The 19,207-nt window shown below is 36.1% G+C and overlaps 2 protein-coding genes across 3 annotated transcripts in view; one reads left to right on the forward strand and one right to left on the reverse strand.

The window, feature by feature from the left end:
• Nucleotides 1-15,781, reverse strand: part of LOC144967276 (mediator of RNA polymerase II transcription subunit 13-like) — a 50,228-nt gene extending 34,447 nt beyond the window's left edge. For both annotated transcript variants that reach the window (XM_078904323.1, XM_078904322.1), the window contains exons 1-5: nt 15,561-15,781; nt 14,028-14,280; nt 12,607-12,703; nt 9,337-9,414; nt 8,663-8,808 (exon numbers count right to left, since the gene is read on the reverse strand). In XM_078904323.1, coding sequence (XP_078760449.1) covers nt 8,663-8,808; nt 9,337-9,414; nt 12,607-12,703; nt 14,028-14,280; nt 15,561-15,629 — 643 coding nt within the window. In that variant the 5' untranslated portion in view covers nt 15,630-15,781. The remainder of the gene's footprint in view (nt 1-8,662; nt 8,809-9,336; nt 9,415-12,606; nt 12,704-14,027; nt 14,281-15,560) is intronic.
• Nucleotides 15,782-15,811: 30 nt separating this feature from the next.
• The window catches only part of LOC144967275 (protein hobbit-like), a 93,838-nt gene continuing 90,442 nt past the window's right edge, over nt 15,812-19,207 (forward strand). The window contains exon 1 of the mRNA XM_078904321.1: nt 15,812-16,017. Coding sequence (XP_078760447.1) covers nt 15,959-16,017 — 59 coding nt within the window. The 5' untranslated portion in view covers nt 15,812-15,958. The remainder of the gene's footprint in view (nt 16,018-19,207) is intronic.

The following is a 19,207-nucleotide window of genomic DNA, read 5'->3' on the forward strand; positions in this document are numbered from 1 at the left end:
ACGCGTATCAATAATATTGTCGCGTGCTAAAATTTCATAAAGCCATTGGCAGCCGACAACTCTGCATCAGAATGACATGAGGACGGACGAGAGGGAGAAGAGCAGATCGATCGCGGCAGGCCACATACTACAACGGACGATAAGGAGAACTAACAGTAAAAGGGAGACAGACAGAAGCTGGTGAAACTACCAGCAGATAATAAAAACCCCGCTCGCTATTATTTTACGTTGGGGGGGGGGGGGGGGGGGAAATGCGGTTGGAGTGGGAAAAAAAAAGAGGAGGGGAGGGGTTAGAGGCATGGCTAACAACGGCAAATAAAGGTGATCAATGTCAAGGAAAATAAATCAAAAACGATTCCAAAGAGTATATTATGATATGACCATATCAATCACGTTTGACATTTGCCAACACCAAAAACTACACACATTTCTCGTCGTGTCTGAAACTATTGAAGTACGAGCTAATCTAAGTGAATAAATTGTTTGTTTTGTTTTTAAGGGTTTTACGGCGCTTGCAACACATTTAGGTTATATCAGCGCCAGTAAAAAGGAAGAAAATGGATAATAAAAAGTTCTAGAATTACAATTAAAGCACCCAAGCAAAGGTAAGATGCGGTTGGAGTGGGAAAAAAAAAGAGGAGGGGAGGGGTTAGAGGCATGGCTAACAACGGCAAATAAAGGTGATCAATGTCAAGGAAAATAAATCAAAAACGATTCCAAAGAGTATATTATGATATGACCATATCAATCACGTTTGACATTTGCCAACACCAAAAACTACACACATTTCTCGTCGTGTCTGAAACTATTGAAGTACGAGCTAATCTAAGTGAATAAATTGTTTGTTTTGTTTTTAAGGGTTTTACGGCGCTTGCAACACATTTAGGTTATATCAGCGCCAGTAAAAAGGAAGAAAATGGATAATAAAAAGTTCTAGAATTACAATTAAAGCACCCAAGCAAAGGTAAGACAAAGGGGAACTGGGAACAAATAGGGATCAGATGTAGATTCCAAGAGCATACCACCAATGTGCTTAGTTTGAGATCACCGATAAGTCTCATCCGGACACAAGCACAAAATCCAACAAAGAGGAATACACTCAAATGCTTACATTATACATTAAAAATAACAAACATAATAATACATAACAGAGAGATGATTTACAAGGAAAAAATATCATCTCCCAAAACAATAACTATGCATTTGACTGTTTCCCTCCCAGCTAGGACTCCGGCCAGGACAAAACCAAGTAATCTCATTCCAAGACAAAGACAGAAAGAATATTAGGAAACAGATATAAGGGAATAGACACAATAAGTACCTCCCTGCCCACCATGGGAGGTAGGAACCCCACCCAGGTGAATAGATTGAAAATATCGACTCCCAACAATGACTAAAATAGATCATCATTCGATTTGTGTGTGTGTGTGTGTGTGTGAGAGAGAGAGAGAGAGAGAGAGAGAGAGAGAGAGAGAGAGAGAGAGAGAGAGAGAGAGAGAGAGAGAGAGAGAGAGAGAGAGAGAGAGAGAGAGAGAGAGAGAGAGAGAGAGAGAGAGAGAGAGAGAGAGAGCATACAAAAGGGTCAAACTGGAAAAAAGAGGGAGACAAATCATTATATCGCACCACAATGAAAACAACAAGCAACCGGACATACCAAAACATAATTTTAAAAACCCAAAAACCTCAAACCATTCATAAACAGTTAACAACTGCACAAGTACAACACTTCGAGTTAACTGCACAGTACAATACTTCGAGTTAACTGCACAAGTCCAATACTTCGAGAGACATTGAATGCAAATCAACTATTATTTTTTTCTTAACGGTAACGCATCAACACGCTCCACCCACCCTCTAGTTAAATCTGCAGATAAGGATTTCAATTCCAGTGATAAAGGAATCAGACTAGAATAAACGCACGTTCATTAAATCTTATTAAGAGCCAGAATATTAATCATGTGAGTGCTTTTTCTTGATTTGCTTGGGTGCTACGCACGGCACTTGCGGCAGTTAGATCATATCAGTGCCAGTAAAGGTAGATAATGGGATAGTCAAAAAATTATCGATTTACAGCTAAGCACCCAAGAAAAATTAAGACTAAGGGGACAGATTCAAATAGGGAACAGAAACGGATTCCAAGTGCATACTACCAGTGTACACAGTTCGAGGTAACTTCAGTCTCATCCAGACACAATCGCAGGATTCAACTAAGAGGAATACACTTTAATGTTTACATGAAATGTTCAAAACAAAAACTGTATTGATACACAAAAGATAGATGATTTACAAGGAAAAAAAACACTAGTGGTCCAAAGGCAAGTGTCATACTACAAAATCATAAAGCCCCAGAAGACTGTTATACTATACATTTGACTGTTTCAACCCCAGCCAAGACAAAACAAGAACAATGAGCTCATTATTCTAAGACAAAGGCAGAAGCATCATGGAAAAGAAAATATATGGGGATAAAAAGTCAAAGCAACAGTGACCATCCTGCTGATCATGGGCGGTCAAAAGACCCAACCCATCACTTGAGTGCTTTCCATTTATAACCCCAGCACCTCAGAGCGTCAAGTTTCTTTTCGATTTATATATAAAAGTAGTGGTCCTTTGGACGGCCATCGGGGCTATAAGACTGAGCTAATACCGGTCTCTGTAGAGTTACGCTGGTGGGAGTAAACACTCGTTATCGTCTGGATAGGACACTAGTCTATTGCAAAGTACTGGTTGGGATGGGGTGGGTCAGAGAGAATCTCGACTGCATCAGAGATTGACATTGCACACTACCACAGGGGCTATCTGGACTCCCTTAGATATAGTGCTGTGAAATAAGCATCTTGATTGATATTATCTTTAGTCCATTTAAAGTATCAGGCGTGAACCCTCAATATTAGACCAACAAGTCTTTAGTGCAATAACTTTGTTTATACTTCTTACAGATTATTTAATGCTGTGTAATATTTACTGTGATATGTGTTCTTTATTGATCTGTTACATGTACCCCCCCCCCCTTCTCCACATCACATGTAAGGGCAATTCAATGCATACAGCAAGACATCAACAGGACAAGGAGTGGTAATGTCTGAGAATTTCACCTATTATTAACTTTCTAAGACGGATAGCTCACCTGGCAGAACACTAAGCTTACAAATAAAAGTACCGATATTAAAGGTTTTTCTTTCTTTTTCTGATCCATATGTCCAATAAGTAGTGATTTGGTAGATAGGATTGCTTGATCTGATATAACTTGCAACATACCATTGTCCTATCTAAATTTAAGCAAAAAAGAGTATGTGTCCTTCAAAGGTTAAAGAACCAATGATACATAAATTGGCTTATGGAGATTTATGGTTTAAAAGACTATTACAGATCACAAGTAACGATTAAGACATAATTCAGATTATTAACCATGTCAGTAACATAAAATTCTTGCACTTTTATGGTTTAGCCGATTTCACTTCAAATGACCATAATTATAACTAGATAATTTATAATCAAACAATTCTGTTTCCATTGTGACAAAATAGAACCTGTTAACTAAGCACGATCTACTGTTGTATACATACAATAAGGTATGCTCAGTCAGGAAGAGCCCCTGTTGTATTCTAAAATGCTATGGCCGAGAGCTATTGTAATTATACACCCTTACACCCCCACTTTTTAAATGGGACTATTCTTAACATCTGCAACCAGGGTAGGTCAGATTAATTAATAAGAACGAATCATTTTGCATTTTATGTGACCATTGTAGATCGACTCAGAGAATTTTCTGGACAAAAGAAAAGACGACTTTTTTGCTAACTTTTAATGGTGTGCTTCCCTCATGACGTAGAATTTTCTGATGCAAACTGCTTAGCAATTTATTGTTTTTATTTGTGGTGTAGTAGTGTAAGAAAACTTTCAATAGTTACAAAACTAATTTATAAAAAATATCTTTTTTCCCCCTTAATATTGGGGAAAAAAACCCCCAACAAAACCTCATGTAAAAGTGGTGACTTGTAGAAAATTTTGTCATCATGATAGGTCAAAGATTTATTGTACTGGGCATACTAAATAAAATAATGATGAGGACTTTGCTATACACAAATTAAAAATAAATGGTATGGATATATTTGCATGTAATAATTTTAATGTGAAGTAATTTATAAATTAATCAATCCTCTAAGTTTAATCTAATAATACTCAATCTTGTAGAACTGTTCAGATTCAACATGTTTTCTTGTGGATTAGAAATAATGCATTATTGGGTTTAACAGAATTTGCTATTTACTAATGATTTCGTTATTGGATTAGCACACTTTGGGCAGGGAGTAAAATATTTATCATTTTCTTCGTGTTGTCTTTTGTTTAGACGTATACCAGTAACTCTTAGCCCTTCCATGATTTCAATCAGGAACAGTGTCATTTTATTTTATTCATTTATTAAATTTCGTATATCTCACCAGTATATATCATGAGAATTTGAAATTGTAAATGACTTCTATAATATAAATGTTAATTATGAGAATTATCAATTTGATTTAAGGTCTAAAAATGGCACATACATGTATAAAAATGCCCCTTTTCCAAGCATCTTTATAGGATCTAGGATCTAATAATCCTTCCGCAATTCCCATATTTTATCTACTGGGCTTTCTGAACAAGAGTGATCTATCACTTTATTTCCGATTTGATGGCCATCACTACAGGAGTTAACTATCACTTACCATTGTAAAAATCAATTCTGTACAGTGACATTATAATGCTATTAATCTTTTGTTCAACATACATATGGTAAAATACAAAATTTTATGTACACTTTAAAATCACATCCTAAGAACTCATTTCTTCATGAAATTTCTTAATCTAAAAGCAGTTCTAAAGAAAAGTAGTCCAGAAAAATTAGGCCCATGAAGCGGGAGTTTACCACAGATTCCATAGCATGAAACGGATAATAGCAATTGCTAACTGCCCTCTGGATAGGATGCTGGACTATCGCAAAGTACTTTCTACCAGCTCTGACAGAACAGACTATCCAATCACTGCTGGTTGGATACGGGGATCACACACACACACACACACACACACACAAAAATCTCGACTGCACCTGGGATTGATCTTGGTCCCTTTGCGTGTGAAGTGAGTGCTCTACCAACTGAGCTATCAGGACCCCCAGCTCTAAAGACCCATAACTTGATAAGTTAAAGAATCATTTTAAATTGCATGATGCTTCTTGCTCAGAGATCCCCAATTACTCAGTGACAGCTTTATCTCTTGTAATCAGAAGCAGAACAGTCATTCATTTAACAGTGGCATCTTCTTCATTCCTGAAGCAAAATCAAGATGGTTTTATTGACATGGAGGTCTGTGTCGTTGACATCTAAGTGTGGGGTTTCTTGGCATCAAATAAGGGGACATGTTCAGGTTTAATGAAGCAGCTGCAAATTTCCTTGATGACAGTGACTATTTAAACATGAAGCTGATGAATTTGAGGCGTAGAACTCTGGAACATCTATAAAGGTTAACAACCAATTCTGTTTGCTCTTTTTTGTCAAACAACAGGTGCACACTTCTGTTATTCCTATCAGTTAACCTTTGACTTGTTCTGCTCAAATTGTTTGATTAACAGTGACGTTATTGATTCCTTATCCTCCCGAGTTCACATTTTGAAAATATGTCCTGCACTGCTTTGTGAAACCTTCTTTCCCTGGGTTTTAAAACACAAGAATAATACAAAAGCTAGCAGCCCCAAAGTTCATTCAATCTTATGGTTAAAGCAAGCAACTGATTGAAATGATTAGGGATGGGTCTAATGACTTTTTTTCTTTAATTTCATTCGGACAATGGAAAAAAATCTCTCTCACCCTAGGAGACTCGTCTATACCGTAGAAAAGATCAGAACAAAGTGATTGCAATGGAAGAAACGCTTCTATTGATACAAAGAACTTCTTACAGACGTTATTCAATATATGTACTGCGTCACCACTAACATCAAGAAAATTGGAACTTTTACTACTTAGTTTCTGTTCCACACCTCTTTTCTTACCGCGCATGACATTGCAAATTGTCCTTAAGCACACTGATCACCTGATCTAGTACCACATTCCTAGAAGCCAAAATGTCAATTACAGCCACGGTTATATTCTCAGCTGTTGAAATTTTTGAATCCCTCGATCCCAATAACTGAACAATACACTTTCCCCGCTCCTCATCAAAATATTGTACCATCACATTTAAGAATTTATTTCCCACATTGTTTAAGGCTTCATCAATGTTCAAGGAACAAAAGGAGCCTCTCAACTTTTCTTCAAAAATGTTTTAACAGCATGTCCCACACCATGACTTGTTATGTACGTGGCAGCAGTACTATTCATGGGTTTTGGGGTCCTTGCTCAAACGTTTGGTCAAGTCTAGAATGTCCCCTGCTATCGAGAAAGTAAACAATGTTCAGCTAAAAACAAACTAACAAGTGCCTTGATCTTTTAAGAATGATGGTCTATCGGCAAAGAATTGTCAGTCGAAATTTTTTTGAAGATGTCTTTCATTGCACCTATCTTCAAAATGTGATCAGCATGGTTTTGTAATGTATTCTCCCAGAATTTCCATACACAATAATTTTCCCACATGAGATTCAGGCGCACTTTCCCGGTCCATAAATATTTTTGTACCAAGAGCTAAATGGAAGATTTTTATCACACCTCGCCTCTAGCCATGACCATTTTACATGTTTTAAATATTTTTGTCACACTCCGAGACATTGTTAGCACTTGACTCGAGGAATCTCATTTTCAACAAAACAAAACGAAAAATGTCCCACGACAATCCACAACCAGAGAAAAATGCAGTTAATTAGTAATCCAGCATGATAATCCAAATTCAGAAATAAATTAGTAACTCCAAAAACCGTTGTGCATCCCTCTAGTAAACACAAATGATGGATGAACAAAAGCAAGCCAATTAAAAAATGAAAAAAAAAAATGCACGATTACAAAGTGACTAATGAGAGAGTGATTACATTATGAGTTCAATCGGGCACTGGACACTGCAAAATTTTCATTGGTCATTTGGATATCACAACACAATGCGAAGAGCCCATTTACAGAATTCATGCTTTTCTTTTCTTTAAAAAGGTATCAATGGTCACGAGTACAAACTCGATTACCCCCACAAGCATGCGCACGTAAAGAAACAATAAAGTGTCTAGAGATAGACCTGTAAATGAGCTCTATAAAAATTGACTGAAACTGAAACTCTTCGTAATTCGTCGTAGCGGTAAAATCCAAAGAATCAAAATGAAAGGTAAACAGCAAGCTCACTTGAGCAAAGCAATGGCAGAAAACTAATTTGCGCGGAAATTAATTAGGCTAATTATCATTGTTCCTTATAATTAGGTACCCAATCATTGAAGAAACCTAGAAACGGTCAACCAGTTTGTCTACAACATGAGGCAATCGAGATGTGCCTGTAGCAATCATTTAACTTTCGATTTGGTGTCTACATAACAAACTTCTGGCGTTCGAATTTTTCTTTTTTCATACTTTTCCTGTCCTTCAAGTAAATGTGGTCAATTTTGGCTTAGACGAAACAGTGAAATTTATCGCTCGGCGGCTCAGTTAAAATTGGCTACGATAGGTTTGGAAAGTGAAAAAATAATTTCACGAAGGCTGTGTGAAAATACACTGGGGTGTGTTCAGACACGGCAATTCTAAAAAGCGTCGCTTAGCCTTGGCAATATATCCATTGTTAACATAAACGGCCCATGAGCTATGCATACCGATGTGGAACATTCCTAATTAACTTTACAGTCATTCGACTACGATTCATGAATTCTTTCTTATATTTGTATTTGACGAATTGACTGATTTCAGTTCATTGACTGAGAATTTACAGGTCTACTAGAGAGCCGTGTAATCGGTGCTAATGAGTCGGCACACTTAAAATCATCAACGCTTGAAAAAATTCAAAATTTAAAAAAATTGCCAATCATCTATGAAAACCTGAGGCCATCTCCGGCTGCTGGATGACCAAAAAAAGCCCAAAAGGGAAGAATTAGTAAATTTGGAAAGTCTAAAAAGCCGGAAATCCGACGTATGCCGGAAAACTGGCATCCGTGTGATACATGAATAAAATGCATCATTCCACATCCTTTGAATGGTCATAAAACAGAGGAATCATACAATTTCTACAGCTGATATTAACTTTCTGCTCAAATTTAATTTTCTTTTTTTCCTTCTCACATTCTGGTATCTTCTCAGTTGCATATTTCAGACGATATTTCATATCAAAATTCCCAACTTATAATGGTAGGCATTCTGCCCTTGGAGCAACAACACAATTGTTTTCTCTCCTCATATTGCGGATTAAGTTGAATTCAATTCAATCTGCTTCATGTCTTTGCAGTCTTATTGACTCTCAAAATGTTCTTTATTATTGTAATGAGTATTTATACGGAAAAGCCTGGAAACCCAATTCCATGAAACTTTTACTCTCAGTTACTTTAACTAAGGTCATATTGCTTAGACTGCTCTCAATATAAAGACAGCCACCGCATTTCTACTTTAAATACGAATAATATGTCAAGATGTATTAATCCTGACCACTCAAAGAGGTGGAGTGTGACTAGTGGGAAAATTTGCTGAAACAGACAATAACAAAATAAGGGATCATTTAACACAATCCTTACCTTGAATGCTTGCTTGATTGTCAAGAACCATTGCAAGATGTTGAGGGGTAAGCCTAAACACAGGTGGGCGTAACCTGACCTCAATACTAGCACATACTTGACTCTCTCCATGCAAAAAATAGTGGAAGCAAAAGCTGAGATGGACCCTGGGAAAATGATAAATTAAATAGGTCAAAAATAAATATACACAAACATAAGCCACCCCCCCCCCCCCTGGGACAGTAAAAATACTCTAGTCAAACCACCCGAGGAAACGTAAGACAAACTGGAGTGGTTCAAATAGGGAACAGAAGTGGTTTCCAAGAGCATACCACCAGAAACTTGGTTTGAGATAACCAAGTCTCATTCAGACACAAATACAGGATCCCATTAAAAGGGATACACTCAATATTTACAAAATACATTCAAAACAAAAACTGTCACTGTACAAAAGAGAGCCATGATTTAAAAGGAAAAATAACAAACAAAACAAACTAATAACATACATTTGACTCTCATTGAGACTGAACACCAGAGAAGCATAGTTACCAATTGTGTCCCTTATATGAGTCCCAACACAGTGAACACTATTAACTAAATTGACCAACCCCTTGTACAGATTCGAACACTGTGGCTTTAAATTTGCTATTTGTAGAAAATATAAAAAGATCCAAAATCAATGTATAACAACTCACCCTGATTCTGCTGCTCCATGCTCATATGGAAGAACATACCACTGACCAAGACGAACAAAGTTTCTCATCAAGAGATTCCTGTGAAAATAATAATAATGATAATAAAAAAGACATCCATCAGAGCAAGCATCAAGAACAAATCAATCACGAATGCCAATCATGGAACATATTGTTTGTCTTGACTAACTTATCTAGCTCATTTGATAATAATTGATCTCAAACCATTTGTTCACCCATAACCTTTATTTGACAGATTTCACTAGAAATAATTTCATCCCACTCTTTATCAACACAGACCACCAGAAATTCCCAATCTACCCCAAAATAATCGTAGACTGGAACAAACGTACTAAAAATATCACATCAGCTCCAACTTGAAGGTGAGTTGACAAAGAAAGATGACGGAATAGCATAATTATCATAGCATTTGATTTCAGGGTTTAGCAGTGAACAAGAAAAAGTATGACCACAAACCTAGTTCAAAAGTGGATCACCAGACCTACCTACTACCAACAACAAATAAAGTCTGTATATTTATTTTGGAAACTATGAATGAACCCGAAGAGAATGACTTTTACTCTTCTCACTAGGAATTGTCACTTTATAATGTTTAAGAATTAGAAAGAATACAGCAGCATACTTAATGATCACATAACTTCTATTTCTAATAAAATTTAAAAAGTCATCAAATTTTCTGAAGAAGAAGAATGTGACTGATTTTAACTCAAAAATTATCTAACATGCTGATTAAATCTGTGTAGAATTAATAAGCCTGGGTGCCTTGTCTGAAATCATCTGTTTCACTGAGACAAAAAACAGTATATACACACCTAAATTATTACTTCATATCAATTTCATTGGCCCACCTAGAATTCATACTACAAAAATTATGGATGAAATGCAACGGTAGCTATGAAATATAACTCCGGACCAGGATGGTAGCTCCCTCAAAATGACAGAGGTTGATGAAAACTTTATAATTGAATTATCCAAAGAATAAATTTTTGTCTTGTGGGGCATGAATGAAAGATCTTAAAATTATCTTTTATCTGATGTGTTGTTTGGACTGTTCAAAGTGATTTGTGATCTAAGACTATAATTGAGTGTTAAAATCAACAAGAAAATACTAATTTCAAGTGATTACCACCCCCTTGAATAAATATTATTTCCCAGACCATATGACAGAAGACATGATTTGAAAATTGCTGAGTGCAATACAATAATATATAAAGCCACTGTGCAATCATTGCAATACAAACCAAATGATATATCTTGCCAGATTATAAATACAATACGATATCCACACCATAATTAGAACCACACAAATCACAGATCTATTGAACCCAAAACACACTTTGTTTAAAATTGGTGTAGTTTGTTACTAGTTGAGTATGCATCCATCAATGAGTAAAATAACCACATTTTTATTAATCTTAAATAATCTGAATCTAGATAAGAGTGAGCCACATGGCCTTTTCACAACATTCACCATAAAAATAATCCACAGCCTCATCAAGTTGGATTGAATTTGAACGCCCCAAAGATCTTTATAAACCAATGAAATCTGAAAACGTGACAAGCTTGATGTGCAACAATACTAGAAAGAATGACTCTGTTCCAACAGTCATTTTTAACGGAGACATCAACCAAATAATTCTAGGCAGGGTCCCCACCAAATCATGGACATTTTTTTCAAGAACTTCTTCTGCTGGGAAAAACGAATTCGCAGTGTTTCAAAAATTGGCCCTAAAGAGCTAAATTTAACAAATATTACTTAAATGAGTAATTATCCATTAATAATTCCTAGTAAAGATAATGACTTGAATTTGACAATAAACTCTCTCTTAGAATACATGAGTATCACTAAATACTACACATACTTTTAATGACATTGAGCCTTATGGGCCTCTTGTCATCCTATTTTTATTTCCCCCATGCAGCAATAAATGTTTTTAGCCTTCATTTTCAATCTATCAATTGTAGTTTCCCTTTTACATATGCTGGAGAATAAGTCTCCCTTACTTTGCGCTGCCATAGCAATGCAACTAATCTGAAAAACAAGACTATGAACCAAGACTTTTGAAGAGTATAAGGATTTGAATCTTGATAACCTAAACATAATTGTGGGTTTGATGTTACATTGTTGTACTTGTGAGTCTTTCCACAAGTTCCTAGCAGAAGGGCAAAAGTCACATTGGAAAAAAAATACTACAAAAAAGACCCCCCCCCTCTCTCCCGAACCCCCATCCATTATATTGATACAAATAATATAATAGATAAAAAAACAAATAAACAAAAACAAAAACAGATAAAATTAAATAAAGTGAAGCCAGTGCTAGGGACTTGAAAACAGCCTTGTGCTTGTACTTGACTTTGGCAATATATTCCATTGGTTTAGTTTTAGATTACAATTACAACAATGAGAGGAGAGGCCATAACAAATTGGGTCAGCAGACCTGCAAATTGGTAGATGTCAATCTGAATTCATGAACATTTGACAATAACAAGCCTTGTCAACAATTACAAACACATTCACTCCTTCAATTGTACAGACTGATAGCAATCGCAATTAGAGTGTTGGGAAAGTGAAAGTGAAATTAAAAACATTCCATCAAATTGATTTCTTGTTTTAGTCTCCGTTGGAATTAAGCCACCTAGTGGACAAGAAAAGATAATTACAAATTCGCAAGGTGAGACACCTTTACTTCAACAAGCCCCCTTCACCTAGTGAGACATTATAGAAGCATTAGTGGGAAGAAAAAAAAAACACTCACAGACTGTTGAAACGGTTTGATTGCAAAAATCAAGCATTTGTCACACTGTTTCCCTACCCGATTGCAAAATTCAAGACCATTTTTTAAATCCCAAATTTTAAAGAATTTACGACTTGGTGGGGACCCTGTCTAGACAATCATACCCCTATCACTAACTTACTGATTATCATTTGCTCAGAAATGAGTATCAATTATAAACAGACCTGCCACTGGCGCTGATTAAAATAAAATCAGTGCATACAGAATTTTGGGGGACAAATTATATTATTTTCAGATTTACAAATAAAAGATTGTTGATGATAACTGATAAGGATAAATACTTTAATTAGGAATGGTTCTGGCCAAATTGAAAAACATCATTTCAAAACCATCTTAAAGGGAAACTACCATACATTTCCGACAAATGAAGATTAAAAAAAAACCCAACAGAAAAAAAAATAATCTACTGCCAGTGGCAGATCTGAAAGACAAGGATACATTTATATAAAAAGCAAACCTTTCTATTAGATTGTGCAGCGCCTTGAAAAGTAATGTTCTACATTCATATGACATGCCATTGTCCTTGTCTCTGTCCCAGGTACCACTCTCAAGCTCTGAAAATAAATTTAAAAAACAAAAGAAAATCATTGAAATGCATACCTCATAAGCTGAAAAAAAAAAAACAACATTAAAATATGATGGTATAGGAATGATTCAGAATGGAAAATAGTCTTATTGGAAAAACAATGCAAATGCAATTTATTATCATTACTAATATGAGAGATGTCGAGTCGTATACATCACAAGACAAAGAGAATTTCAAACATTAAAGCAATTAATTCAATCAATCACCAATTATCTTATTAATATAATTATCTGTCTCCTCTGAAAAGGATACTTTTCTATATGCTGACTACAAATAAACAAAAGGTAACTAGGTTAAGGTGGACGTGAAACCTAAAATCTCTAAATGTGACAAAAATATTCTGAAATATTGCCAAATTTAACTGGACAATCTGTTTTTTTAACCCACGGGTTGTTGCCTTTAGAATACATATAATCAACAGCAATCCATGATTTTTGGTATATTTTTTTCAAAATGACATTGCATAAAAAATGTTTGTTAACAAATTTGAAAGATACACTCACAGGAAAAACAAAAAACAAAACAAGTTTTGCTCATCAGTAAAAAAATGAGACAAAATCTTAATTTTATATAGATAAATGTCTGGTATAAATTAAAAATAACACATTTCCAAACTTTAGAACTTATTCTTAATGGAATAAAATTTAATTTTTTAGGAAATCGCAATTCTAAAAAAGGCAGTGTAGAAAAAAAAAAAAAAAAAAAGAAAAGAAAAAGTGACAACACAACTGCCCAAGAGGAAACCTACCAGCTGGGATATTTTGCTAATTGGGATGCTTAGAAGAGAGGTCAAACTTCATTGATATAAAAAGTTATTTTTCACCACGGCATCTAGCAAAGTGTACTAGGGGTGCAATCCCCTCCCCCCTCCTAATGAAATGAAGTTACCTGACCTCACATAACGATTTACATACAATAAAATATTTATGACCATGAAGAGTTCTGAAATTGTAAAAAGGTGGCCATAAAATGAAAATATTGATAAAACTCAAAATCAAATTTTTATGTATAAACCATAAATTTTCACTGTCGAACTTCCCATTAAAAAAAATCTCTATACTGGATCTAAGTGTCCCAGCAACACAGTCACAGCTGGTTTAATATCGGGTAGGAATGGGAAGGCCAGATAAAAATCTTGAATACATCCAAGATTGATACTGACTCCTGTGCCTGTGAGAGCTTTATAACCAATCTATTGGGACTCCCAAGTTGGGCACCAGATGTGAGATATTTGATTTAGAGTTGCCGAGATATTAAAAGCCAAAGCTACATAAAAATCCATTGTATATTACCTTTTAGCCCAAGATCATAAGGAAGAGCTTGTCTGAGATTTTCAGGTTCATCCCCATACCAGAAAATCCACAGCTCTTTACTACAGTTAAAATCCGGTTGACGCTGCTCTGGGTCACGTTGCACACGCCTCCAAACACACAGAATGTCATTTGAAATGCAGCGCGAAAATCCTATCAGTACAGGGTCCTCAAGAGACCCGACACAGATGTTATCCGATGCCAGTCGCCTCCATTTTATACCGCACAAATCAGTCTGAAAAGAAATATAAAGTTGATAAATAAATTGACTACAAATATAAAATGACAGCAAAACTAATCTGTCGCCTATCACCGTTAGTATTCTGAAAAAAAAAACAACAAGTCTTTGAAATTTGCAAAAAATAAACAAAAACTCTTCTACCTCTCCAAAAAATCAAACAAAACAAAATGGCGATTAAAAATGAAAACAATTGCATCAATTATAATAAATATTCACCAACACTTCTGTTGTAGATTTTGTGAAGCACTTAGAACTGATGTAGAACATATCAAAATCTAGACTTAATTCGGATTATTAACACTTGTAAGCTCTGATTAATACAATTGTAGGCTACATATAAAGGATTAAATTAAAAGATTCTATTATCACCTATGACTATGACTATAATAGGCTAAGGGGGAGTAAGGGTGAGTAAAGTAAGAGTAAGAGTGTGACTGTAACCAAGTGTAGTGTATCAAAGTTAAAGTAACAAAACTAACAATGGATATTAATTGATAAGCAGGTATAGACAAGAACGCTGGCTTAATTGGATGAAATGGCAAATCATCCTCATAGAAATAATATCCATTCACAAGCTACAAACTGTAACTGTAACGAACGACAACCACTTGGCCCCAGACCAAGAATCATCTGGATACAGACAAGTCCCTGGACAAAAATAACGATACACGGTGAACAGCTCTAAATCCAGAACACGATAGATGCAACGTACAATGCATTAGGAAACAAGTGAAATATCATTATATCAGACTATAAGTAGAGGACGAATCAAAGCATGAATGTTTATTACAGTTACATCACACGGAAACACATGCCAATGCCATGCACACACCACACACACTTCTCCAGCGCCAACACGAAACAACACAGCTCTCAAGTCTCCTTGATAGTTCTATTTCGGCGATTTCAAACCAATATAATCAAAACGATCCAAATTTAAAAATAAAGTCAAGAGTTTGACGTAACATGATATACAACCCATGCTATTGACTGAGATTTGTCAAATGATGACCGAGGATGACCCACTATTGATATTGTCTCGTTTGAGCATTTGATTTTTGGTCCAAACAAAATACACGCATTATCATTCGTCCCATTTTATTTTGTTCTTTTAATAAAACCCGTTTGAAATCATCAAATGTCGCAAATGCTAGGTTCAAATCCCATAAATTGAAGATACGATCATCAGAGTGTGCAACAGAAAGAAGGGGGAAGACAATGGGATGTAATCTCTTTTTAGAAAAATAAGAAAAAAAAACTGCGTCCATTCTTACCAGTGCAAAGAGATTTGTGAGGCAATCCTCTAATGAGCAACCGTTTCCAGTTGGATTTGGGTGACTCATGGTCACTCCATGTTAAGAAAACCACAAAATATATCCGAACGAAGGGTGAAAATGAACCCTGGTAATAAAACTCAAATATTAGTGGCCATTATCAAATACTTCCCATAATATGGCTGACGGTAATGGCGACTCGATGGGAACAACAAGGCGGTAAGGGAAATTCACTATGATTGGTCAATTCCAGTCACATGCTGATTGACCCAGATAATTCTATCAACATGGCACCTGCTCGTGAAAACAATCGCAATGCCTTTTTGCCAGTAAAAAATAAAGTCAAAACATTCCGATTTTGGATTGGATCTCGTTTGACTCAAAATTGATCTTGAAAAATGTCTCAATTGTTGATGTCCATCGTGTACATTTTCTTCGGATCATGGATACTGCTCAGGTATCTGTGAATGCCCCTGAAAAGTCGCAATCAAAACATGAATGGTCTTCTCACTCTTTCACTCCTTTTACAAAAACAGCTGATCAAATAGTTTAGCTGCTGAATATGTACTTATAGTATTTGGTTGTGATAATATATAATATATACGTAACCGAGGAAGTTTACAGAGTTCTTATCTATATTTATTTGATGGCCCCATCTACTATTCCGAAAAAGGGGCGTGTCCTGAAGCGGTACCGTCCACTCACTCTTGTACTTTTACTTTCTATTTCTAACCTATTTCTTTTTTGTAAGCGATTTTGGTACATTATACTGTCTATTTTCTCTCCCTTTTCGTCTTCTCTAGTTCATGATTGTTACATTTTGCTATGGCTTTATATTCAGACTGTCAGATCTTCAACCTGTATTGTCTATACTATCGAAGTGGCAATTCGGACTCGAGTCTGAATAGTCTCCCGTGACTGTCCGGACTCAAGTCAAACTCCAATGTGCGTGCGTAAAAGTAAAAGTATCTTGAACTTGAATGTGGGCGCGCAAACACAAAAGGGAGACAGTATGAGCAGTAGGCAAGGGTGGAACTGAAATAAAGCAGAGGAAGAGTTCAGAAGAAATTCTGTTTAACTGACACAGCTGATACCCTTACTTCGTACTGTCAAAGGATTGTTGCTTGTCTAACACTAACAGAATATTATTATTTTGTCTTGGTTTTATTTGGATATAGTGTAAAATTGTTAGAAAAGCTTTTCATTTAGACCTCAGTTACTAACTTCCATCTGGACTCCCAATTGATCAATGATTTTGTCTTTCTCGTCAAATATAGCAGGTCTAGACTGGTTGTTTATAGTTGATATAACATTATTATTTTCATTTGCATCAATTGTATGTAATACTCAATAACTAAATTAATTTCGAAATTTATTACCAGAGTAGGCTATTCTTATTAGTCCAAAGAACTTGTTGATTGCACTCGAGTCTGAATAGCAGTAGCCCCATACTATGCCCTCCCGACTCTGACTCAGTCGCCAACCCTACTCTCATATTCCAATTTCGCCACTTTCGCATTCAGGGCTGGGGATCAATCAATTTTGATATTGTAGTATCAAAATTTTATACTATTTATAGAATTTCTTTATATTGGGCCTGAAGTAAGTAATTATGAAATACCTAGTAAATAGTTTCAGCACCATTGGGTTTCACTTTATCACCCATATGTCCTTGCCGTCATCGCCACTTTGTTAGTAGAGCACAGAGGTATTTCGATTTAACTTCAGACTCGAAAAAATTCAACCGACATACAAGGGCATGTCCAGTTTGTTTGAGTTTTCCTTGTTGGCCTCAGAAAATGTTCGATATTTTCGTGTTGCCAATACAAACAAAATAGAGGGATTAAAAGGGGAATTGTACAGAGTTTGAGATTTCAGTGATTTCGAGATTTCCGTGCTCGAGTGTATACTTTTATGTGCAACCAAATTGTAGCCAATTTTAAAAAAAATGTTATTTAAACATTTAGAAATCAAATAGAACTATGACTTTTTCAAGACTCAACATAAGAAAAACAAAACAGAAAGCAGGGTGTCCATGAAAGTCGAGAAGTCAAATGTGAAAATGAACACTAAAATTATGCTTCTGATTGACAAATCTCCTTGTGTGAGACAGAATATTGTTCCTTTAGGCCTGCATCAGTAATCTCTATATATTAAATGTTAAATACCTTAAGTTTGCCCTTTTAGGGGCTGCACATTCGAGATAGAAGTCGGCGTGGAAAAATTTGGTCCCTTGTGGGGGTGGGGACCTTGTCTTCTTGAAACTGGAAGAGAAATTGTCAGGCTTCTGTCCCAGCAAGAGGTGGTTGTAAACAGACTAAGGTCTAAAACTTGTCTAACAGCAGCAACCCTACATCAGTGGGGAATTTCCACTTGTTCCACATGTACACATTGTGGCAAAGAACCTAAAATTGCAGAGCGTCTGGTTGATCGTTGTATTGTGATAAGGCTGCTGGATGGGTTCGGGACTTGAATGTGGTAACGAGTTTGCCGCCTGGATAGAATGTCATCATATTGTGGTGTGAGACCATGAGAATCTGTTTTAAACAATTTTCTTGATATAATGGAGTTTCCCAATCAAACGGGAGAAAGTTCTACTTCCTGGCATTGGATTCAAAATTATATACCTTAAGTTGTGCCCATCTTACTCATGTCTGCAGAAAGCCTGTGAGAGTTGCGTCACTACTTCTCTGTAGGCTTAGAGCCTGTGACAAATGGGTAAAGCACTATATAAATGCATTTTTATTATTATTATATGCTGAGAAACTATACCAGTGCATTTACTACTCATTATGTCTGATGACACTTGTCGATGGCAACTGGACATAGAGTCATGAGAAAATAAGTCTTGCTGGGATGCCGGCATTTGTATACCCACATCAGAGGCATCTTTTAGCAGTCTTTTATATCGGATACAAAGCATTCCACATAGAACAGTGCTGTTGGTTTTCCTCGGATCCGCGGAAATCCGCGATTTTTGTGTCAGAGGAGGAATTTCCTCCTTTGAAAAAAGACATTTTCCTCAATCAAATTTTCTGGCTTTGAGAGGTTTGATGTGTGGTGGAACAAACTGGTGCAGCTTCCCCACTATCCAGAAGATAGCTAGAGGAGTTTATCGACTCAATGGCTCCTAAAGTGGGGGTTGGTGAAGGAAACATGTGGCGTAAAGAAAACCATTCATAATTTTCCTCCCTTTTCCCTTTTTGTCACCGTCAGCACTGATTGAAGTCAGTCTTGACACCTAGTTACCATCTTTGGCGCTTACATGGTGGTTGTCTATAGGCTAGTGCAATGGGATTGAAAATTCCTTTTAATTCCTATTAGCTATTCAGTACAAATTCATGTACGTTAGTGAAATGAGGGTTTATGTTCATGGGAAGATTCTTGAGAACGCACAAATGCCATGTTAACATATATGGACTAAGGAGATTGGTTCAATAGGTTTTATTGCTTGTTGGCTACTCATGGTCAATGGACTGGGGTGATTTGTTAGTGACTAAATCAAATGCAGTGTCTTGTATCAATGTTAGTATCTCTCGCATTAAAATTTGTTCACATATATGGAATGCGTCATGAGTAAAAACTTGAGTTTTTATATAGCGCAATATCCACTAAACGTGCTCAAAGCGCTTTACAAGGGGTCCCTG

The sequence above is a fragment of the Berghia stephanieae genome, chromosome 3 (assembly GCF_034508935.2).
Source record: "Berghia stephanieae isolate SIO BIC M18660-M18661 chromosome 3, UCSD_Bste_1.3, whole genome shotgun sequence".
In the NCBI taxonomy this organism is placed as follows: Eukaryota; Metazoa; Mollusca; class Gastropoda; order Nudibranchia; family Aeolidiidae; genus Berghia; species Berghia stephanieae.